Source organism: Schistocerca piceifrons, chromosome X (genome assembly GCF_021461385.2).
Source record: "Schistocerca piceifrons isolate TAMUIC-IGC-003096 chromosome X, iqSchPice1.1, whole genome shotgun sequence".
Classification (NCBI taxonomy): Eukaryota; Metazoa; Arthropoda; class Insecta; order Orthoptera; family Acrididae; genus Schistocerca; species Schistocerca piceifrons.
Genome location: NC_060149.1, coordinates 98,189,151 through 98,208,497, shown reverse-complemented (window position 1 = coordinate 98,208,497; position 19,347 = coordinate 98,189,151). Strand labels below are relative to the sequence as shown.

General features: G+C 41.4%; 1 protein-coding gene and 1 non-coding gene across 2 annotated transcripts; both read left to right on the top strand.

Moving 5' to 3' along the window:
- Nucleotides 1–1,586: 1,586 nt before the first annotated feature.
- On the top strand, nt 1,587–3,155 carry LOC124722198 (protein PELPK1-like). The gene has a single exon (XM_047247395.1). It carries the CDS (start codon nt 1,587–1,589, stop codon nt 3,153–3,155), a length of 1,569 nt encoding a protein of 522 aa, XP_047103351.1.
- A 15,805-nt stretch (nt 3,156–18,960) lies between these two features.
- On the top strand, nt 18,961–19,035 carry Trnat-ggu. Its single transcript has one exon. It is a non-coding gene; the product is annotated as a tRNA-Thr (tRNA).
- Nucleotides 19,036–19,347: the final 312 nt, after the last annotated feature.

Below are 19,347 nucleotides of genomic sequence, written 5' to 3'. Positions count from 1 at the left end.
CTGCATGTTCCCAACATCTACAGGTAGACGATGCTCCTCTCCACTCAACTCTGACAGTTGGTCAAATCTTTTGCATACACGCAAAGTATAACTGTCAGAATACCTCCTCTTCCTAGCTGCCTTCTTTCCAACTGCCAGTTCCCATTCCCCACCACCCTTCACCCTCCTCAACCTATCTACAGATCAACTACAACTACTAATTTTCCTGAAATATTCTTCACCAAATTTTACATATTTAGATGGGTCATGGTCACCTACCTTTTTTACTGTCAAACGAATGAGAGCATGTTTTCTGAAGAAATACTTGGTAACATAACATTGGTATTTAAATGCACTATCCACATATGTGACCATAGAAACTCAGACCTGAAACATGTTATTTCTATTTCTGTCTCTTTCTGTCTCTCTCTTCTCTCTCTCTCTCTCTCTCTCTCTCTCTCTCTCTCTCTCTCTCTCTCTCCCTCTATCTCTCTATCTGTGTCTCCACCTAATGTTCTTTACAGGGTAATTCGCTAACACATTACGACAATTCATTCGACGTAACTTCTTCCAAGTATTTATTATCTCCCTACCGGGCAAATAAGAGTTACCTTTCTGCTGCTAAATTACTTAAATATGAGGTCCATGTTCAGTAAACAATATCTCAATGAACCCCGCCTCGCGAATTCTCCGACACAGTAACACAATACATTCTAGAGAATGAGTACTCTTCCAATTGTTTGCTGTAAACTACTTTCCCCGTTACCCGGTTATCAATTGGAACGGTGGTTCACACTTAATGTTCTGATACTTAGCACTTCCATTCCATTTCCATAGTTGCTCAAATATGCGCTTGCGAATGGCATTTTGATGCGTCTTGTAAGGATAGCCCCTTCAGCAGTGATGAATTCCTTTCGACTACCTATTCTTACAACTGCATCATATCTTACAAATTATAGGAACTAAGGTAAGTTCACTCTTCTTCGACAACCTTTATTAATTTCGATTTCGTGGAATGCATGTTACGAGAGCAGCTCACACTTTACTCGTACACCCTCACTAGCAAAGTACAAACAGAAGGTGAGTACTAGCCACAGACTGCATCATATCTGTGGCAATTTTAAAAAGAAAAATTTGTCGTTTATTTTTGTTACGCTTTGAATTCTCTGTTTACTATTCAACTCAGGCTCAGAGGTGCAACCTACGCTATCTAATCAATATGCTGCTGTTGCAAAATACACTGAAAATGGTCACTTAATGTACCCATTGAGCTTAACGAAGAAGAAGAACTCAGGATCATTTTGAGACACTATAAGAAATACGTTTTACACGTATAATGCCTCAGAAGTGGCATGTTGGTCACTGCTCAAAATTCTTTCTTACTAAACTTTTACACTAAATACTTTCTCAAGTAAGATCTTAACGAGCCCAACGTTCATTTCTGGTATGGCAGGGTTGTTGTAAAATCTCTTTGGAGGTACAAACCAGTTACGATCAGCTGGGTATTACTTGTTAGCATTCCTGTCTCCGCATTACAGTAATACTCTTTTCTCTCTTGTTTCAGATTTGATATGGAAACACGAGACGGGAGAACACTGCTACGTACAATGTCCTTCATTTCGTCTCGTGCACGAGCTCTGCGTCAGCGATTTGGATCTTCACAGCCGTCTCTCACGGACAACTGGGACACCGGATGCAATCAGGAGTACATCGACGATGATCCACGAGTTCCATCGCCCGATATCGGTGGATCAATGCTGTCACTACTAAACGAACCAGAGGCTACATGGCAAGAAGGAGAGGAAAAATCACCGGTTTTCCGAGCACAACGGTCAAAATCTCTCGACTCTCTCACTGCTATTTCAGTTGCTCCATTAAGTCCTCCTGCTAACTTACAACTACGTTCAGAGGTATTTGCAGCCACTTCACCTTCATCAAAAATACCACGTCCGCAGCCACCAAAACTCATGGAACCATCTGTTCCAGCTTTCTCTGGACCTTTAATCCATGATTTCCCCGAGTCGCTGTCTCCAGGTTCCATTATCCCAAGAATTCCCGGGCCTCCTCCATCACCTCAAAAATCACCATCGACACTTTCAGCTCCAACTACTCCTCGATATGGTGAACCGTACTCTCCATTAACACCGAAATTTCCTGAAGCCCCAGTTATTCCAAAAATACCTGGTCCTCCTCCATCTCCTAAAGTTTCCAGACCGTCGACTCCTAAAGCAAAAGAACCACCTTCCCCAAAATTTTCTGAAGCTTCTATAATTCCAAAGATTCCAGGCCCACCTGTTTCACCCAAACACTCCCGTCCGACTACTCCAAAACAGAACGAAGGGATACTGGTGGACACTTCTAAACCTTCAGTACTGCAGCTGTCACAGAGTCATTCTCGCCCAGCATCACCACTCTTGAACGAGTTGTCTACGAAAGAAATAACAAAGAGTCCAAAATTAAGAGATCCACCAGCTTCACCGAGATCACCACAAAGAAGCGTGAAAAAGCCACCGGATGAATCAGTGCCAATTGATGAAGAACTTAACATAGCCATTCCGCCTACAGTAGCTGAGCATCCGCAGCCACCAAATCAGCTGTCTGTCGTATGTGACATATATGAGTCACCCAAGAGTTCTCCAGTTCGTAAGCCTTCAGTGAAACGACCACTCCAGCGGTGTTTGACTCTTCCGACAAAAGAGCGCGATGACTCAGAGTCGCTCCTAGCAACAATGCCAGAAAAAATTGTAGAAGATCCTGGTAAGATACCAGAAAGTGAGTCCTTCGACCAAGAGGAGAACAGAGACACAGTTGCTGATGGTTGTCTGCCAACACGACCGACCCTGTTCGACCTGCGACCGCGACCGAAGTTAAAGACCCAATGGTCGATGGACGACAGCCGGTCAAACAGAGTACCTGCAGGCGTCCCCTCAATGAAGCCAGCGGAGAAGCGCAGGCGATTTTTCATGCGTAAGCAGACCAACTCTGCTCCTGACTCTTTCGAGGGTCCCGGCCATCTCAGTATTAAACCGAAAGAGCATCACTCAGTCAGCTTCTGTTTGGGCAGCGTGAGGAAGTGTAGAGGATCTGACAGCTCCATACAGCCGCCTACACTTCCAACAATAAGTAAGTACGCTTTACAGTCTCTATCCGATATTAATACTGCGTTTGTCCAGTGATTCATAAGGCTGTACCTGCTTCATGTTCCCTTCCTGAAGATTTGAACTATACTGACATACTGACTGAATAATAGTTTTTCATTCTCAATACGTGTACATTGAGTAATACCATAAGAAGTCTTATATAATTTTGCGACTTATGTAAATATTGTGCTCCATGATTAGGTTATAAGCTTAGAGAATAGTTTGGGAATGCCGCAAATTATTTTCGTCGCCTTCCTCTAACTGCTAAAGCATGTAATTTATCAGTAACTGTAATTTTATACGAGTATGATGAGTGCTTGTCAGGTATTGTGCAATATCTTTGTTACCATGATTCAGTTACAAAATTAAACGAAGTCGATGAAAAGTGGTAGCGACATCCGCCACACACGGTAACGTGGCTTGTTTGGTGTAGATGTAGATGTGGATTATTCCTGTCAATTGCTACTAAAGATCGTCAGTTACCTATTATTTCTTAGAATCTTTATCAACTGCGTCATTTGCTTAAGTTCCATTAACACTGCAGAGACATGTGGGATTTACTTTGGAACTCCGGTACACAGACTGAAGATTATGAAAAGTAATGTACCATTCTATGACACTGCCATGCGACACAGTGTTAAAAACGCTTTCCATTATTAGGGTTTCCAGCGCTGGTCCTTATGAAATGCTGACTGTGAAACACAGCGTATAATGCAGATGTCAGTCAAATGAGAAAGGAAAAATATAATAACTTCATGTAAATCACTGAATGTATTGCCGTTTTAATGTTGTTGATTTACTGACATGCAGTTCTCCGTCCACACCCTCTCATAATATTGCGTGCCACATTTTCATGGACAGTGGTTTTCAAAGCTCATATTTGGTTTGCGGGCTGCTCAAATATTTACGTGGCCAGTCACGATAGAAATGAGGTACAGAGTGCAGAGTGATTATAAATCAGCCTTTAATTGTGGAATGGCAAATAAGTTACAGAAATTTTTGATACCGCACTGAATGCAGTATATGTTCTAGTTTTATTAATAAATGTTCAATGTGGCTACCTTTAGTAACACGACTATGTCCCATCTGTAATCAAAAAACATTTACCTTAGGCGAGTCCTGTACATGTTCGATTGCGTGATGTGACTTCTGCTCACCACATACCCGAACATTATACAGACTCACTTTACTGCAGGTATGGATGGTAGCTTTGTCACTGCAAACTACTGTATTAAGAAAATCATTTTCAGTCTGCATTTTTTACACATTTCTACACAAAACTTAGCATGCGTTTTTTTGTCACTTTCTCATAAAGCTTGCGACAGTTCGAATTTGTAGGGTTTGAATCACACGCGTTTCCGTAATACCTTCCACACTGAAACACTAGGCATATTCAGTTCTAAGCTGTCACACCTCTTTGATTTAACCAGAATACGAATGTGAGATATCCGAACTTGGTCAACTGCTGTGACGGAGACGGCTGACCGACCCTGATCCGACTTACTATGTGATACACAGCCAGTTTCGGTGAAACGATTGCACCGGTTAATAACAGTTTCAGTTGGTGGCTTGCGATATTTAGTCCTGAATTGTCTCTGAGAAGTAGTAGCGGATTTTTATTAATGAAACTGTAAACAACACGGCACACTGCCTAGACCGTTATAGTGCACTGCCACTGTAACTGTTTCACTGCAGTGACAGTGGCAACTCAATATATAGTGTTTGACAGTGATGAAGATGATTAAAAGGAAAATGTAAAAGTGATTTCAGATGACAAACTGTGCAACAAAACGGTCACTGTGGAAACACAACACATCATAAAAACCACACCATGTGGTAAAAAGATGAAAAATAAAAGCCCACTGAAGATGCTGCAACTGCAGTGAAATATGTTTGGTTTAGAAAACAAAGTTGAGTTTTGCTAAAGGCGAACCCTATCCAAAAACATACGTGTTTTTGTGTGTCTAACGCCTTTCCATTAAACTTTTCCATTTCGTGTTTACTACTCTGACATCTTGTTCCAGAAATATGCTCTCCTTTATTCTTTCTGATTAATACACTTCGCTAAATGAGGAGTTCTTTGCTTATCAAGTAATGGATTCCACGCAGAGAAGGTAGACTTTTGACTTTTTACGTGGGACAGTATGTTTATGTGTGCATACTTCCAGGGGTGGGAAATTAACTGTAAGATTCGAAAGAGATTAGAAACTGCACTTGAGCAACTACGACATATGCCCAGGTATTGACCTCCAGATAGTAATTACGGTTCAACACGTTCTGCTTGCAGCAAGTACATCCTCCCCATTCCACCACTGAGATGACCCTTCAGTACCTCCTCAATGAAGAATTCCGGTACCTTCTCGGTGTAGAATTCATATTTCCAAAAATAATCAGGCAGACTTGCTTTACTGAATCGGAAAACCCTTAGAATTTGGCATATATTACAAGTCTGATCTCGCATAGGTTGGCAAACATGACCTCGGACTTAATTACTCAGGACACAGATACAGAAAAGGATAGAAAGAGTAAAACAGGCTATGCAGAAAATGACTCACCACAAGATATTCACAGCACCTGTGGACCCATATATAATGTTTTGAGAGTTTATGTACATTAAGCGGAAATTCTTCTAATCGGAGCCAATATCAAGTAGTATACTTAAAAAATTGTGAAAATATAACAACTGTAAATGAAGATTCAACGAATTGTAACAGAAGTCAATCTAAGTGGTGCTTCGTTTAAAGTGGAGACGCGTACTTAGGTGGAATAGTTGCAACTTCTCGTCTTAAAATTCTGATTTTGGTTTGCCATGATTTCCCTGAAACGCTTCAGGTCTCACTCTGTGACACTTTCTAGAAATATGGATGCAGCCAAGCTACTTCCTCACAGTTTTTCAGTCCGCGGTTATGTTTCGTCAATTCCAGAATCCTTATTATCTTTTGGACGTAACTATGTGAAATGTTATGAAATAAAGTTTCAGTGTGGGTGATGCTGAAGTGAAACTTGGGAAGTCGAACACTAGTCGCCTTCTACAAGAGTATTTGTTTATGAAATTCTTGTGCAACGTTTACTTGCGTACTATTAGAGCATGTGTGACTAATATCATAGTATAAGTGATTAATAACAGCTCACATATAAACTTAGACACAATGTCATATCCATTCTACGTCGATATTGTGACGGATCACAAGCTTATCTGGAGAAGGACGTGCGGAATTGGAACCATCACGATACACGTCTCATATAATTTAGAGAAACGGTGGAAAATAAAGACAAAATATTTGACCCGAACTTAAACTATGTTCTTCCGGGATTCATGTCCAATCTCCTAACATCAGTACAGCTTCGTTCGGTAATGAAAAGTTAATATCTTTTATTTCGTTTCGGACCAACTAAGGAACACATCAAGATAACTATTTATTTTTCTTTTCCTTCATCTTTATTCAAAACTCTTTTTTATTCTAAAAATGAGGTCTTTTTCCCTCATATGACCATCTGACTCCAGTTGTTTTTCCGTTTGTTTTATCTTTCTGAAAACCTTTGCCTTTCCCATTTACAGTTTGTATTTGTCTCTGTGATGCAGGATCTCTTGTCCAAACAGAATTTCTTCTAAGACTTTTTCTCTTACTTTTTAACCCTTCTTCTTTTTCTGTTTCCTGTTTTCGAAGAATGAGTGAATCTTCTTTGTTAAATTGACTTCGTCATTCTTTCTGAGGTTAGAACACGGCATTCTCTGATTTCACCCGTTATGTTAGGACAGAATGAGTACATTTCCTCATTTGGTCTCAAAACCCAGTTGTCCTCATTGTTCTTGATGGACCTAATATTCTTCGCAAGAGTCTTCTTTCTTTCTTTTACAAATCGTCTGACGCCCTTTTAACAAGCATATACGGGCCTGTGTAGTATTTCTGACCAGTAGAAGACTTTCGGTTTTACAATTTTATTTTAATGCCTTAATTTAAAATCTTTTAAAGAACTGTTTTCTATTCTACAGATTTCTCACGTTCATTGATGTTCTTTTCAGTTTTTCCGTTTTGATTTTTTACTGTGCAGATTTCTCACGTTCATGTTTAGGGAGCGATCAAAACGTTTCCGATGGATGTGGTTGCTGAAGCGTATATGAAACGTAGGTGCTTTATAAGCACCGATACGTAGACAGGGGATTTGTATCTTTCCGACGTGCGTGCGGTAAATTTGGAAACGTGAGCCAGGGACGTTATTACCAAATGCGTCGCCGGTCGGAGTGGTCGAGCGGTTCTAGGCGCTACAGTCTGGAACCGCGCGACCATGCCTCGGGCATGGATGTGTGTGATGTCCTTAGGTTAGTTAGGTTCAAGTAGTTCTAAGTTCGAGGGGATTGATGACCTCATCTGTTAAGTCCCATAGTGCTCAGAGCCATTTGAACCATTTGAACCATTTGAACCAAATGCGTCCAAACAGGACCAACGGGCTGTCATTCTTTCCTTGGCTGCCGAAGGACAAACATCGGTAGATGTCGATCGGGGAATGGAGAATGTGTGTGTGTGTGTGTGTGTGTGTGTGTGTGTGTGTGTCTATCTGTGTGTCTGTGCGTGCTGGGGGGGGGGGGGGGGAGGGAGGCAGCATGTCTCTCGAAAATATCCTTTGTGGAAAACTGCGACGAGGGGTGCTGCTGCTTCATGATATCGTATTTCCCCATATGGTAAATGTCGTTGCTCCTAAGTTACGCCAATTCAAATTAGAGACACTCGATCAATCGCCCTATAGTCCTGATCTCTCCCCAAGTGATTATCCCTTAAAAAAGGCCTCGGTCAGTGATCTCAGTCAGACGAGGATGTGTAGCAGACAGTTATAGACTTCTTGACGGCAGTACAATGTGTTTTACCAAACCTTCAACCTGGTGCGTCGGTCTGTTCTTAGTCACAATGCTGACGGTGATTCTGCCTGATCAGCATACACATTCCGGACTGCACAGCTTTCGAATGGAAGCTATTTGATCGCCCTTTTTATATTGTTTTCATTCTTTCAGTTCTGATTTTAATCAAGCATTTCACACTTTACATGCTTATATTCTCACCCAGATGTTTAACACTGTCGGTTTTCTGGAGGCTGCCATAATTGACATTTAAACCTTCTCTTGAGCTACTTTCATTGAATATCTAATCTGTCCTTTCAAAAGATATTTGTAGACCTGTCTCTTCAGCTCTCTCCTTCAGTGGGTGCAGTCTTCTCTTTGCATTCATCAAAGTTCCATCTATTATTTTGAGTTAGTCTGCCACGGCCCAACAGTTTGTTGAGTCTTTCCATCTACCCAAATTTATGCACAGGAGGTGGACAAATATTTGGAAACACCAAAAACACAAACATTACCATGCCTAATACAGTGTAGGAAAACCGCTGACATTTAAAACAGCTTCCAGTCGCCCCGGTACAGATAAATACATATCGTTTATGGTTTTCGAGGGAATATTATACTGTTCCTAATGTAAAAAACGTGGCAAGCTGTTCAGGTAACGATGATGGAGGTGGACAGCGTTCAAGCACACTTCTCTTCAAAGCAGACCACAAATGCCAATAATATTGAGATCTGGTGATTGTGGCGGCCAGGGGAGAAGTGATAATTCACCTTTCTACTCACTAAACCTATCCTGGACGATGTGAACAGGGACCATGTCGTATTGGGACACAGCATCACCAATGGGGAACAAACATTGCACTGTGGGATGGGCCTGATCAGCCAAAATGGTTACATAATCCTTCGCAGTAATGCGACTTTGCAGAGGCCTTAAAGTATCACGATATGGCCGCTCAAATTATCACAGAACCCCCGCCATGTTTTATTCTCGCAACGTACACTCCGCCACAAGTTGGAAATAGTGTGCAAGAAGACTCATCCGACCAAGTTACTTTCTTCCATTGCTCCATGATCCAAGTTATATGACTTCGGCATAACGTTTTTCCATTACGTTCATTTGCATTACTGGTGTGCACTTTTCGAATTCGACCTCGCTCTGAAATCCCCAGATTATGTTTTCGTGCTGATAAGGTTCGTGATTGCGACATTCAGTTCTGCAGTAACTTCTGCACCTAGCGTCCTCTTATTTCTCCTCGCATTCCTCCCTGACGCGCGTCTCTTCAAATGGCTCTGAGCACTATGAGACTTAACAGCTGAGGTCATCAGTCTCCTAGAACTTAGAACTACTTAAACCTAACTAACCCAAGGACATCACACACATCCATGCCCGAGGCAGGATTCGAACCTGCGACCGTAGCAGTCGCGCGGTTCCAGACGGAAGCGCCTAGAACCGCTCGGCCACTCCGGTAGGCGACGCGCGTTTGTCACGATCACTCGCCATACACTTTCGTCCGTGTTGTGACTTAGCGGATGATGTTTTCCCGCTTTCCTTGTATGCGGAATATATCTTCGATGCGTTGCTTCTTGAAGCACCAAGCACTTCGGTTACCGTGGGTACGGAAGCACCCACCATAAGAGTACCAACGAGTTGGCTTCGTTCGAAATCACTTAACACTCACAACTACACAGGACATTGCTCTGATCACGACCGACACTTGCAGAGTACTGAGGACATCTCACAGGTGGTTTTGGTGGTCAAATAGAACAGTGCAACCTGCGGGCTTGGCTAGCATCTTCATTTATGTTCATGCGCTCATTTCTTACCGCGCTTGATGCTTTCGTCCATCCCCTGCAGCTATTAACTTTTTGTTTTTCTTCCTCAGTTCACTGCTCGCTTATACTTTTTTACAGCACAGCTGGATAACTGTGGTGACAAAACACCTCCGTGTCTTGCTCTGGATACTATTTGGAAGGCTATAGAAATTGTTCCAAGAAACCGAACATTTTATACTGTGTTTATAGAAGTTTGTTCAGTTATTTCTAGAGTTCTCCTATCTATTAAATATTCTTACGTGGTTTTAAGGAATGAGTCCCTATCTCTGGAGTAACAAGCCTTTTTAAAATCAACAAATATTAGAATTAACCTTTTATTTGATATTTTCTAATACCTATTAATATACTGTATACTACAGTAAAAATACCCTCTTCCACAAAGGGTATTTCTACACACTCAGAGCACCCACATGACCATTAGACTTAGAAACACCTACTAGCCATCGTGTAGGAGCACCTTCCGGCCTGATATCTGCGGCGCTGTGTCAGGGGGTACCCGAGCCGACAGACTTAGGGACACGTCCTGCTTAGAAGCTTAATACACCGCTCGCAAATACCCAGATATATTCATTCAGTATTTTAGAATGAGAGCACTTAAGGTTATGCAACAAGCTGTACTCATAATCTCAAACCTCTACGAAACTTTTTCTCGCTGATCGCCCCCTTCGCACCCCACCCCCCTCCCGCCCACTAGAATCACGAAAGGAAAAAAGAAGTTTATCGCGTACTACATTTTCGATTTTCATGCAGTAAAACTGCCATATCAGGCATGACATTATAATTTATTACTTCCCTGCAAATAACTCTGCTCGCAACAAGTATTGTACTCAGTATCCACATATACCTCTAAATTCAAGAGATATGGCATCGTCATAAACATTGAGATTCATGAAAATCTACCACTTCACATATGAATTTTAATTTATTACTGTTTTGCTACAAACTGTATTCGCAACGCATTTTGCAAATAGTATCCAAATACACCACTGAACGTACCTGCCAAATCAAATTTTGTGTCACATAGTTGAGGAGAGATGACGTCACAGACACTTAGATGCATGATAAACTAGATTTTTGAAGACGGAGCGCTAATTATCCAGACTATATCCATTCCGTGTCTAGTAATGAAAGCATTTATCGGCTTCCATCAAACTTTAAACATTATTTAAAACCTTTCCTCAACTTTTTCGTGCTTAAATGGCTACCGTCCAGCATTCAACATATTATTTCATTTGTAAGGTAATCAAAAGTGTAAAACTGTTTTATATAGGTGAGTTCAGTTCGTTAAGGAATCGAAAGGTTACTGGTTACTTACTATTTGGAAATAAGCAGTACAGAGCTAAGAACCATCTACAGCCCAAAGACGTGGCAATGAAATGGGGGTGACATTGAAGCATATTTAGGAACACCTGGAGAAATTTCAAACTAATTTGTTAGGCACATATGACTAGTTCTATAAAAATACTGTGAGAGTTAGATTCCCCACTACCCCTAGGGCGCCGGCCGTGGTGGTCTAGCGATTCTAGGCGCTCAGTCCGGAACCGCGGGACAGCTACGGTCGCAGGTTCCAATCCTGCCTCGGCATGGATGTGTGTGATGTCCTTAGGTTAGTTAGGTTTAATTAGTTCTAAGTTCTAGGCGACTGATGACCTCAGAAGTTAAGTCGCATAGTGCTCAGAGCCATTTGAACCATTTTTACCCCTAGGGGTATGGGGGTGGATGGAAGACTTCTTAAAAATGTTCGAAAACGATCTCATTGTATTTATTTGCTGTAGTTAGTTGACTTGAAATATTTCTAAAAGTATTGAGTGCAATTTGTCTCTTATTTGTGATGTTAAGTGTGTCAACCACGTCGCTAGAATGAGCGCCGCAGTGAGCCAATAATTTTGTCAACGTGTTTCGGGACGTAAGATCAAGCCATACAAGTAAATGCCACAGATAAATGCCACAGATAAATTTAACTTCCTCTTTGGAATCGTATGGTGTAAGTCAGCAGAGCCTCAGACATGTATGAATACAACACCTGTATATGACACACACGCATATGTTCAACATATCCTGCTAATCCTTGGATTGATTTCAACCAAACTTAGCACACATATTACTTACTATCTGGAAAGAAATGATGTGGAGGCAAGAGCCACCAACCTCCGATGGGTGAGAAGGAAACGGACAGGCAGAGAGAGGGAAAGAGGAGTTGGATAGAGAGAGCAGACAGGACGAGAGGGGTGGATGGATAGAGAGAGGGGGAGGAAGAGGTGGACAGAGAGAGGGGGAAGACAAAGTGGATAGAGATAGGGGGAGGAGGGGATGGACAGAGAGAAAGGGATGTGTGGATGGAGAGAGAGAGGAAGGAGCAGGAGATGGACTAATAGAAGATTGGAATAAATAAATACCGGGACAGCATCGTGTTCCTAAGCTAGAATTACCTCCAAAGCTACTGTGTACAATCTTTTTGAAGTAAATATCATAACAAAACGACACTTTCTTTTAAGAATGGTTCAAATGGCTCTGAGAACTATGGGACTAAACATCTAAGGTCATTACTCCCCTAGAACTTAGAACTACTTAAACCTAACTAACCTAAGGACATCACATACATCCATGCCCGAGGCAGGATTCGAACCTGCGACCGTAGCGGTCGCGCGGTTCCAGACTGAAGCGCCTAGAACCGCTCTGCCACTCCCACCAGCGGAAGATTACAACTTTAGTTAATAAGGAAGTGTAGGGCGTTGAAAAACTTCATTTTCATGCAGCTAAATTTTGAGGAACGTATAACTCAAATCAAATTTGATATTAGAAACAAACTGCTAATTCCTATTATTGATTATTTAAGGATGTTTATCGATTTCTGCTTAAATCATTTCGATATTTTCTTCTGATGATACTGCCTCACGACTTAGTATTTACCATTTTAGTTTCAGGTAATGTACGTACACTGTTGAATCACACGCAGTTATGACACAGTTTTAGGGCTTCTGTGAGTAATGCGCAATCTAGCTATTTAATAGTCGTAACAAAGCCAGCATTGGTTTGTGAACGTATGCGATGTAACCTGCTACAAAACGATGATTAATTTTATAGTCTGTAATAAAACTACCTATTAAAAGAAAACTCCTGCTTCCACTTCACATAAAACTTGGCATTTTGAAACAATTTATTAAGGTCCTACCATAAAATAGTGACACTTTCAAGTGTGCAGCATGTAAAGTGACCGTGGTTGTCAGAAGCTAAGATGAAACAAGAGGGTCTTCGTCAGCCCTAACGTTCGGAAAGTAATGAAAGACGAGACATTTGAAGTCAACGTGAATAAAATTTAATGATTATCTTGCATACCCTTCAACCAAGTTCTGAAGTTGCAGACATCTTGATTAGGAGAATTCGTAAGGAACATGTAGCATAACGATGTGTCAATGAGCTCGAATCTGCACTTTCTAGACTACTGCGTCAGGTACTTTCAGAAAATCTGGGTGCTGTCAGCGGTACAGGGGGGGGCAGCTTCCCTTAAAATGTTAAACAAACCGAACGGGATTACCAGGACCGATGGGATGTCATAGTGATAGCTGATTTCTTGTGGATGCTGTACAGCAAATGTCCTCTGTCGTTGCACTGAAGAAAATGAAACGGAGATTCCTGGGGAGAAAGAAGACGCACTAATATTTACCCCCTTTTATTAAACCTGAACAACATAATACTTCAGTATAATTTTAGAAGTGCCTTATTTTCTCATTTTTTTACCTAAACTGGTTAAAAAAACCTGTAAACTTTAAATTTGTAGACCTATGTGATCACATGACCGGAAACAAATACCTCTTGAGATATGGGCCAATCTGTCTTCTAATAGGCAATACTGCAAGTTTTACCAGGAATCCTGACACATCCTTCATCCCTTCTTCGCAATTTTTGCACCGTTCCTAACACAACTGGCTTCCTTCGGACTGCGCCACAGGCATCCATCACACGCTCCTGTACCGTTGCACATTTTCGATGGGTTAGGCATACAACAATGCCTTTAAATGTCGCCATAGCCAGAAAATCAACGGCTTTAGTCCGGTGAACTGGGAGCCCAATTTACCGGATCTCTTCAATCAATCCATCACCAATGATATTTTGAAATGAGTTAGTGTCAGACAATCCGTAGGAAATAGTGTAATGCCCCGTCGTGTATAAACCACAGATTGTGGTTTTCAGCAAGGGTTACCATCAGTGTCCTGCTGATTACAACTACTCGTATATGCGCTATGAACTGCAGCAGTAACGTGATCTATACCACCGAATACTACACATTGAGCGTATCAATATGTACTTGTCTGACAGTTTCAATGAGATGTCCGAATTTCAGTGGAAGAATGGCAGTCCATTCTTCCTCAAGAGCCAGAACCAGAGAAGGTATTGGGTTCATGGCGGACTCTGGGCAGGCCAACCAGTTTCAGAAATGTTACTGTCCACAAATCATTGCCTCACAGATACTGCTTCATGTCAGGGTGCATCATCGTCTCCGAACAGTTCCTCTATCGTAAACAGCAGACAATGCTGTAATTTTTGTTCATGTTCTCCTGCAGTTAACGTTTTCTTAAGCACAACAGGGCTATCACACACTAACCATGAATAAAACATGGCACTACACATGATGGTAGGGAACGATGTCGAGGCACTCGCAACACCCAAACACTTCTGTCGGATTTCCACAGGGTATATTGTGATTCGTCACTCCAAATTAGCCATTTCCAATTACCCACTGTTCAGTGGTGTCACTCTTTACACCTCCGCCAGCATCCTTTAGTATTAACTCTAGGCATGTGTGGCTTACGAGGAGCTGCTCAACCGTTATCCTAATTCTGGTACTCACGAGTGATTTCTTCCGCTGGTGACAAGCGAGTTTTTACAAGCACCTTCCACAATGCTCTACAATCCCTCTCTGGTCTGTCTGATCCTGGTTTAGCTGTGGTTGTTTCTACGCGTTTCCGCTTCACAGTCGCATCACCAACTGTCGACTTAGGTATCTTCACAAGGGTTGAAATGTCCCTGGTGGATCTGTTACTCAGTCGACATCCAATAACTACACAAGGTTTGAAGTCATTGACCTCTCCTGACGGACCGATTCTCCTGTCACTGCTTGTTTACTGACAACATAATATTCCCCACCCCTTTTTATACGGGAAGGTTCGCGTCTTGTGCCATCCAGTAGTAGGGTTGCCCGGAGAGAGAAGTTAGCAGTTGTACCAAGCACAATATCTTCACTTCGTTTACGGAAGCCAATACATTTACTGATGCATTAAAAGTGATGATTTATTGAGAATAAGCAAGGGTGTTCAGAAACTGCAAAACCAGACTGGAAGTTTCGCACAAAAAATGTAGTCAACTACAAACATGCAGGATGTGAAAGAAAGTATTACATACACTACCTGGATGAAAGTATGAGGACACTTCCAATCAGGTAGTGTATGTAACAGTTCCTTTAAACATCCTGTATGTTTGTAGTTGACTGCATTTTTTGTACGAAGCTTCCAATTTGCTTATGCGGTTTCCCAGTTCCCACCATCACTCTTAATGTAACAACCAACGTACTGTCTTCGGTAAACGAACGGAAGGTATTGTGCTTGGTACAACTGCTAACTTCTCTCGAAACTGAAAGACTGTTGTGGTGGCCAGTGCTGAATCATAAGAAGGAACGATTTGCTCCGTCTGTCCTTTCTCTAACTATTTTCTCTGACTGTCGTAGAATCACTGACACCGATGGTACCATCTTGTTTTGACAAAAAGTATCTTTGGAGGGAAACATAAATGAACAATGTGATTTACCTAAACTTATTATTGCCCATCAGTTACAGTCCAAAGAATGATCGCATTCTGCTGCAAAACAGTTCCTATTTTTTTTAAAATCAATGTTTATAGATATTTTTGCAGACCTATTAACTGTGACATAAATAAATGAATGTAGCTGGAGCTGATTATATCAATTAAGAAAGTCGATCAAGGTATACCTTTTAGGTTCAGTAGTTCGCATACTGCAAATGTAACTATTATGGTGGCACTAGATACCTATGCAAACCCTACCTGGAAGCTGAATTCGCAAATAGCAGACTCAAAGTGTTGACTGTAATTCACAAATGGTTGATTAAACTGAGAATTCTACCATATACATCAACACACATCTCTATGAAAACTTTAAAGTCTCTGAATGATCTCACTCGCGAAAAGTCGCGATGTGAATTAACTCACGAAAAATCGAAGTTCCAACTGTTGCATCAGAGAGCCACTTGCCGCCCAAAAAATTATCATAGAAAAGTCACAAACTCGCATCTTCGAGATGAAGATCCCCTCTCTTTCTGGTCTGAATCCAAGTCTTTCTCCCGCCTTGGCTACCAATCACTTCTTACTATAACTTGTCCCCTCCACTTCTTTTAGGTTGCTTCAAATTTTCTGCCGCTATCTTCTCTTCCCTACCATGTCACTCCGTCCCAGTGACGTGTATTGCATTACAATTTTATACAACTTTTGAACCAATTAGCCAACGTTAATTGAAATAGTTTCATAACATACCGCGCTCGCACGCTGGTCAAGATGAGATCAAATAGTATACATTCAAAATTAATATCTACTCATGAAATATTACGACAACGTGAATATTTTGTTTCTAACCAAATAAGAAACAGTCTACACAGTTTTAATACTTACTCCAGACACTGAAGTTTAAAAAATGATGTGCTTTAGTTTTGCATGGTGTGGTGTCACCATGGTACAAAATCAGGTCAAAAGTACACATTGGGTAGCTTAGGCAGATGGCTATGCGGACGAACCAGGAAATGAACGTTTTTAACAGGCTGCATCCACCTTCGGGGAGTTATAAATCTCATCCAGTATAGAACCTCAATTGTTATGACAAAATCAAGAGCCAGACATGTTTGCTGTTCAGTGTTCTATTGAAATGATTCTAGTTTCATATGCATAAGGGCCGAGCTCGAATAGCACTATCGACAAGATTTTCTAACAAGCACAAACTGACTCTCTTAATTCCTGGTAACGCTATTTGAACAACGAAGACTGGCAGCGTGTTTCGAAACAACATTAAACACGACATTCCTTCGTTACGTGATGAGGGAGAGGCGGTATAGGCTGGGCCGTAACAGACACGGAAATTGCAACAAGTAGAAACTGTGTCACCACTAAGTTTTCCTTCAGCAGAAATTTTAATTTGTTAATCAGCCAGTCGTAATGTAAAGTCTTAGGGCGTCTCTTAACTCGAGATATTGAAAATATTTGTGCTGGACGGAGATTCGAAACAGATCTCCCCTTTCGCGGGATTTGACCTCTTCGATACGATATATTTCCATCGTTTCGTTTTTCTTCGAAAGATTCCAACTTTCTCAAGAGTTCCCCAGAGAAGGGTGTCTGTGTTCATACCCTTGTCCGGTATAACACTGTTCATCATGTTATCTTAAGCTGTAGCTTGCGCACACCAAGCTACAGGTGGAAAATTATCTTGATTTTGTATCGCCTCTCCATGAGTTGTCAGAAATAACGATTCGTGCCCGTTTCGGCTCCCAGTCCGACACACAGTATTTTTTTTAAGCACATCATTTCAAGTTCAAAAAGGCCGCTTTTAGCTAATGGTCAAACGAACGCAATAGTTAACGTCCCGTAGTCAACAACGATGGTAAGTGTGGTGTTTGATTCCCAGTCAGCTCAGATCCTTTTGTTACGTTATTTCCAGTTCAGACACGCGCACATCTCATTACTGCTGAAATAACCCAGTATGGGACGCCTTTTCGTGGCTGGAAAACGACGGAAATTGTTGCCAGACTTGAATTCCAGTAAGGCAAAACTTCTTCGTCTCCTCATTTCAGTTTCTCATCTCAGTACTGGAAAAAACCCTCCATATTTGACATTTGATTGCGCTTATTTAAGAATAATATTAGGTACTGAGATCGAATCCCTTTCCTAGACAGACTTTACGTCATCTCATTTGAAGTTTAAACGTGCGCAAACTTTGTTACTTGTGAGTCAAACCATATTTAAAATCATTTGGGTTAGTTACCAGGAAGTTTAGTTACTGGGTACGAGTCCCACGTCCCGGTCCAGTACAAAAATATTCGTAGTTTATTTTCAAGTTGAAACATCCTTTTGAATTGTAGCTTATTGTAATAAATTTGAGTTTACAAGCATTGAGGACTTGCTCATGTGAAATAACTAGCTTTCTAATATTTGCTATATCCTGGTATTAATTTACTTCAGTATTTAATGCTGAGAAGAACAGTGTCCTGTAGTGGTCTTTCATGATTACCATATTGTATACTCAAACGACTGAGTATAATACCTGCAGAACGGTTACATCACTTAGGTTGCTTGCAATTCAGGTTGTTCAGACACCCTGAAACACGACAGTACAGTAGGGGTTCTGATGTCTCAAGCACGAGCGCCTTCGTAGGTGACAACAGTCAACCCAGACAGACCCGTGGTGGTTTGTGATTCTGTTTGTCTAATCAGAAGAGAATGGCTTTAGTGGCTGGTCCATAAAAAATGCTGCCTTAGTCCAGAAGAAGGTTTCGAGGTAGGTTCATCACTGCCGGGTCCGCTCCTCATTAGAAAGATTGCAAGAGGGCTACGCCGCGTTCGTATTTTTCTGTTGTTGTACTACAGTGAGCGGCGCAACGTAGTTTATTATCATCTGTTAAATCCAAGTACTTAGGTATCTTTCCAGTCGGAGCGTGTATTGTCTCCATCTGATGCGCCTAAGTGGAAGAATTCGATGTTACGAACATATAGATAGTACAGTACATCTGAAAAAATTGTATCAACAGATTTTGCTCCAACCAACGCAGTTTTCAGTGACTCGTAAGAGAGACTAAATTTTTTAATGTTTTTTCGAGTTAAATGATAAATTTCGCCGGCTTTCACTCTGTTCCGACGAGAAATATAGCAGTGGGAGTTGATAACATTGTGAAGAGATAGATTATTAAACTAATTAAAAGAGTTTACCTTGTTTGCATGCTTAAGCAATACGAAACTTTTCTTTGAGTGGTAACAATTGTGCAATAATCTAGAAAAGCATTTGTCTTAAACTAGCTGTATATATGACGAACGGGGGAATGTAGTGCGGGACAATACGCTGAGAATGTGGGTTTCGCGGGAGGCGTGCCACAGATAAATCCCTGCAGTCGCGCAATCCTCTGTGTCCTCGGTGGCTCAGATGGATAGAGCGTCTGCCAGGTAAGCAGGAGATCCCGGGTTCGAGTCCCGGTCAGGGCACACGCTTTCATCTGTCCCCGTTGACGTATGTCAACGCCTGTAAGCAGCTAAGGGTGTTCATTTCATTGTAACGGAATCCTGGTTGGGGAATGACAGATTCTACTATCGACTTACATTTCCATTTATGTTTCCTTTGACTTTTTAAAATCATTGTAGAAGATACTGAAATACATGAAATGCAGTCAGCTGTATGACTATAGGGAGAGGGGTTTTCTATGTTTGATGGAAAAAATAATGACTTAATTTCTTCTACCTCTCGTATACGGAAACGGAATAGTAAATTAAAAACAAACGCATCGCCCGGGAATCGAA

Bases quoted from the DNA above. Each gene is read 5' to 3' on its own strand.
- LOC124722198 (XM_047247395.1), top strand. From the start codon at position 1,587: ATGTCCTTCATTTCGTCTCGTGCACGAGCTCTGCGTCAGCGATTTGGA.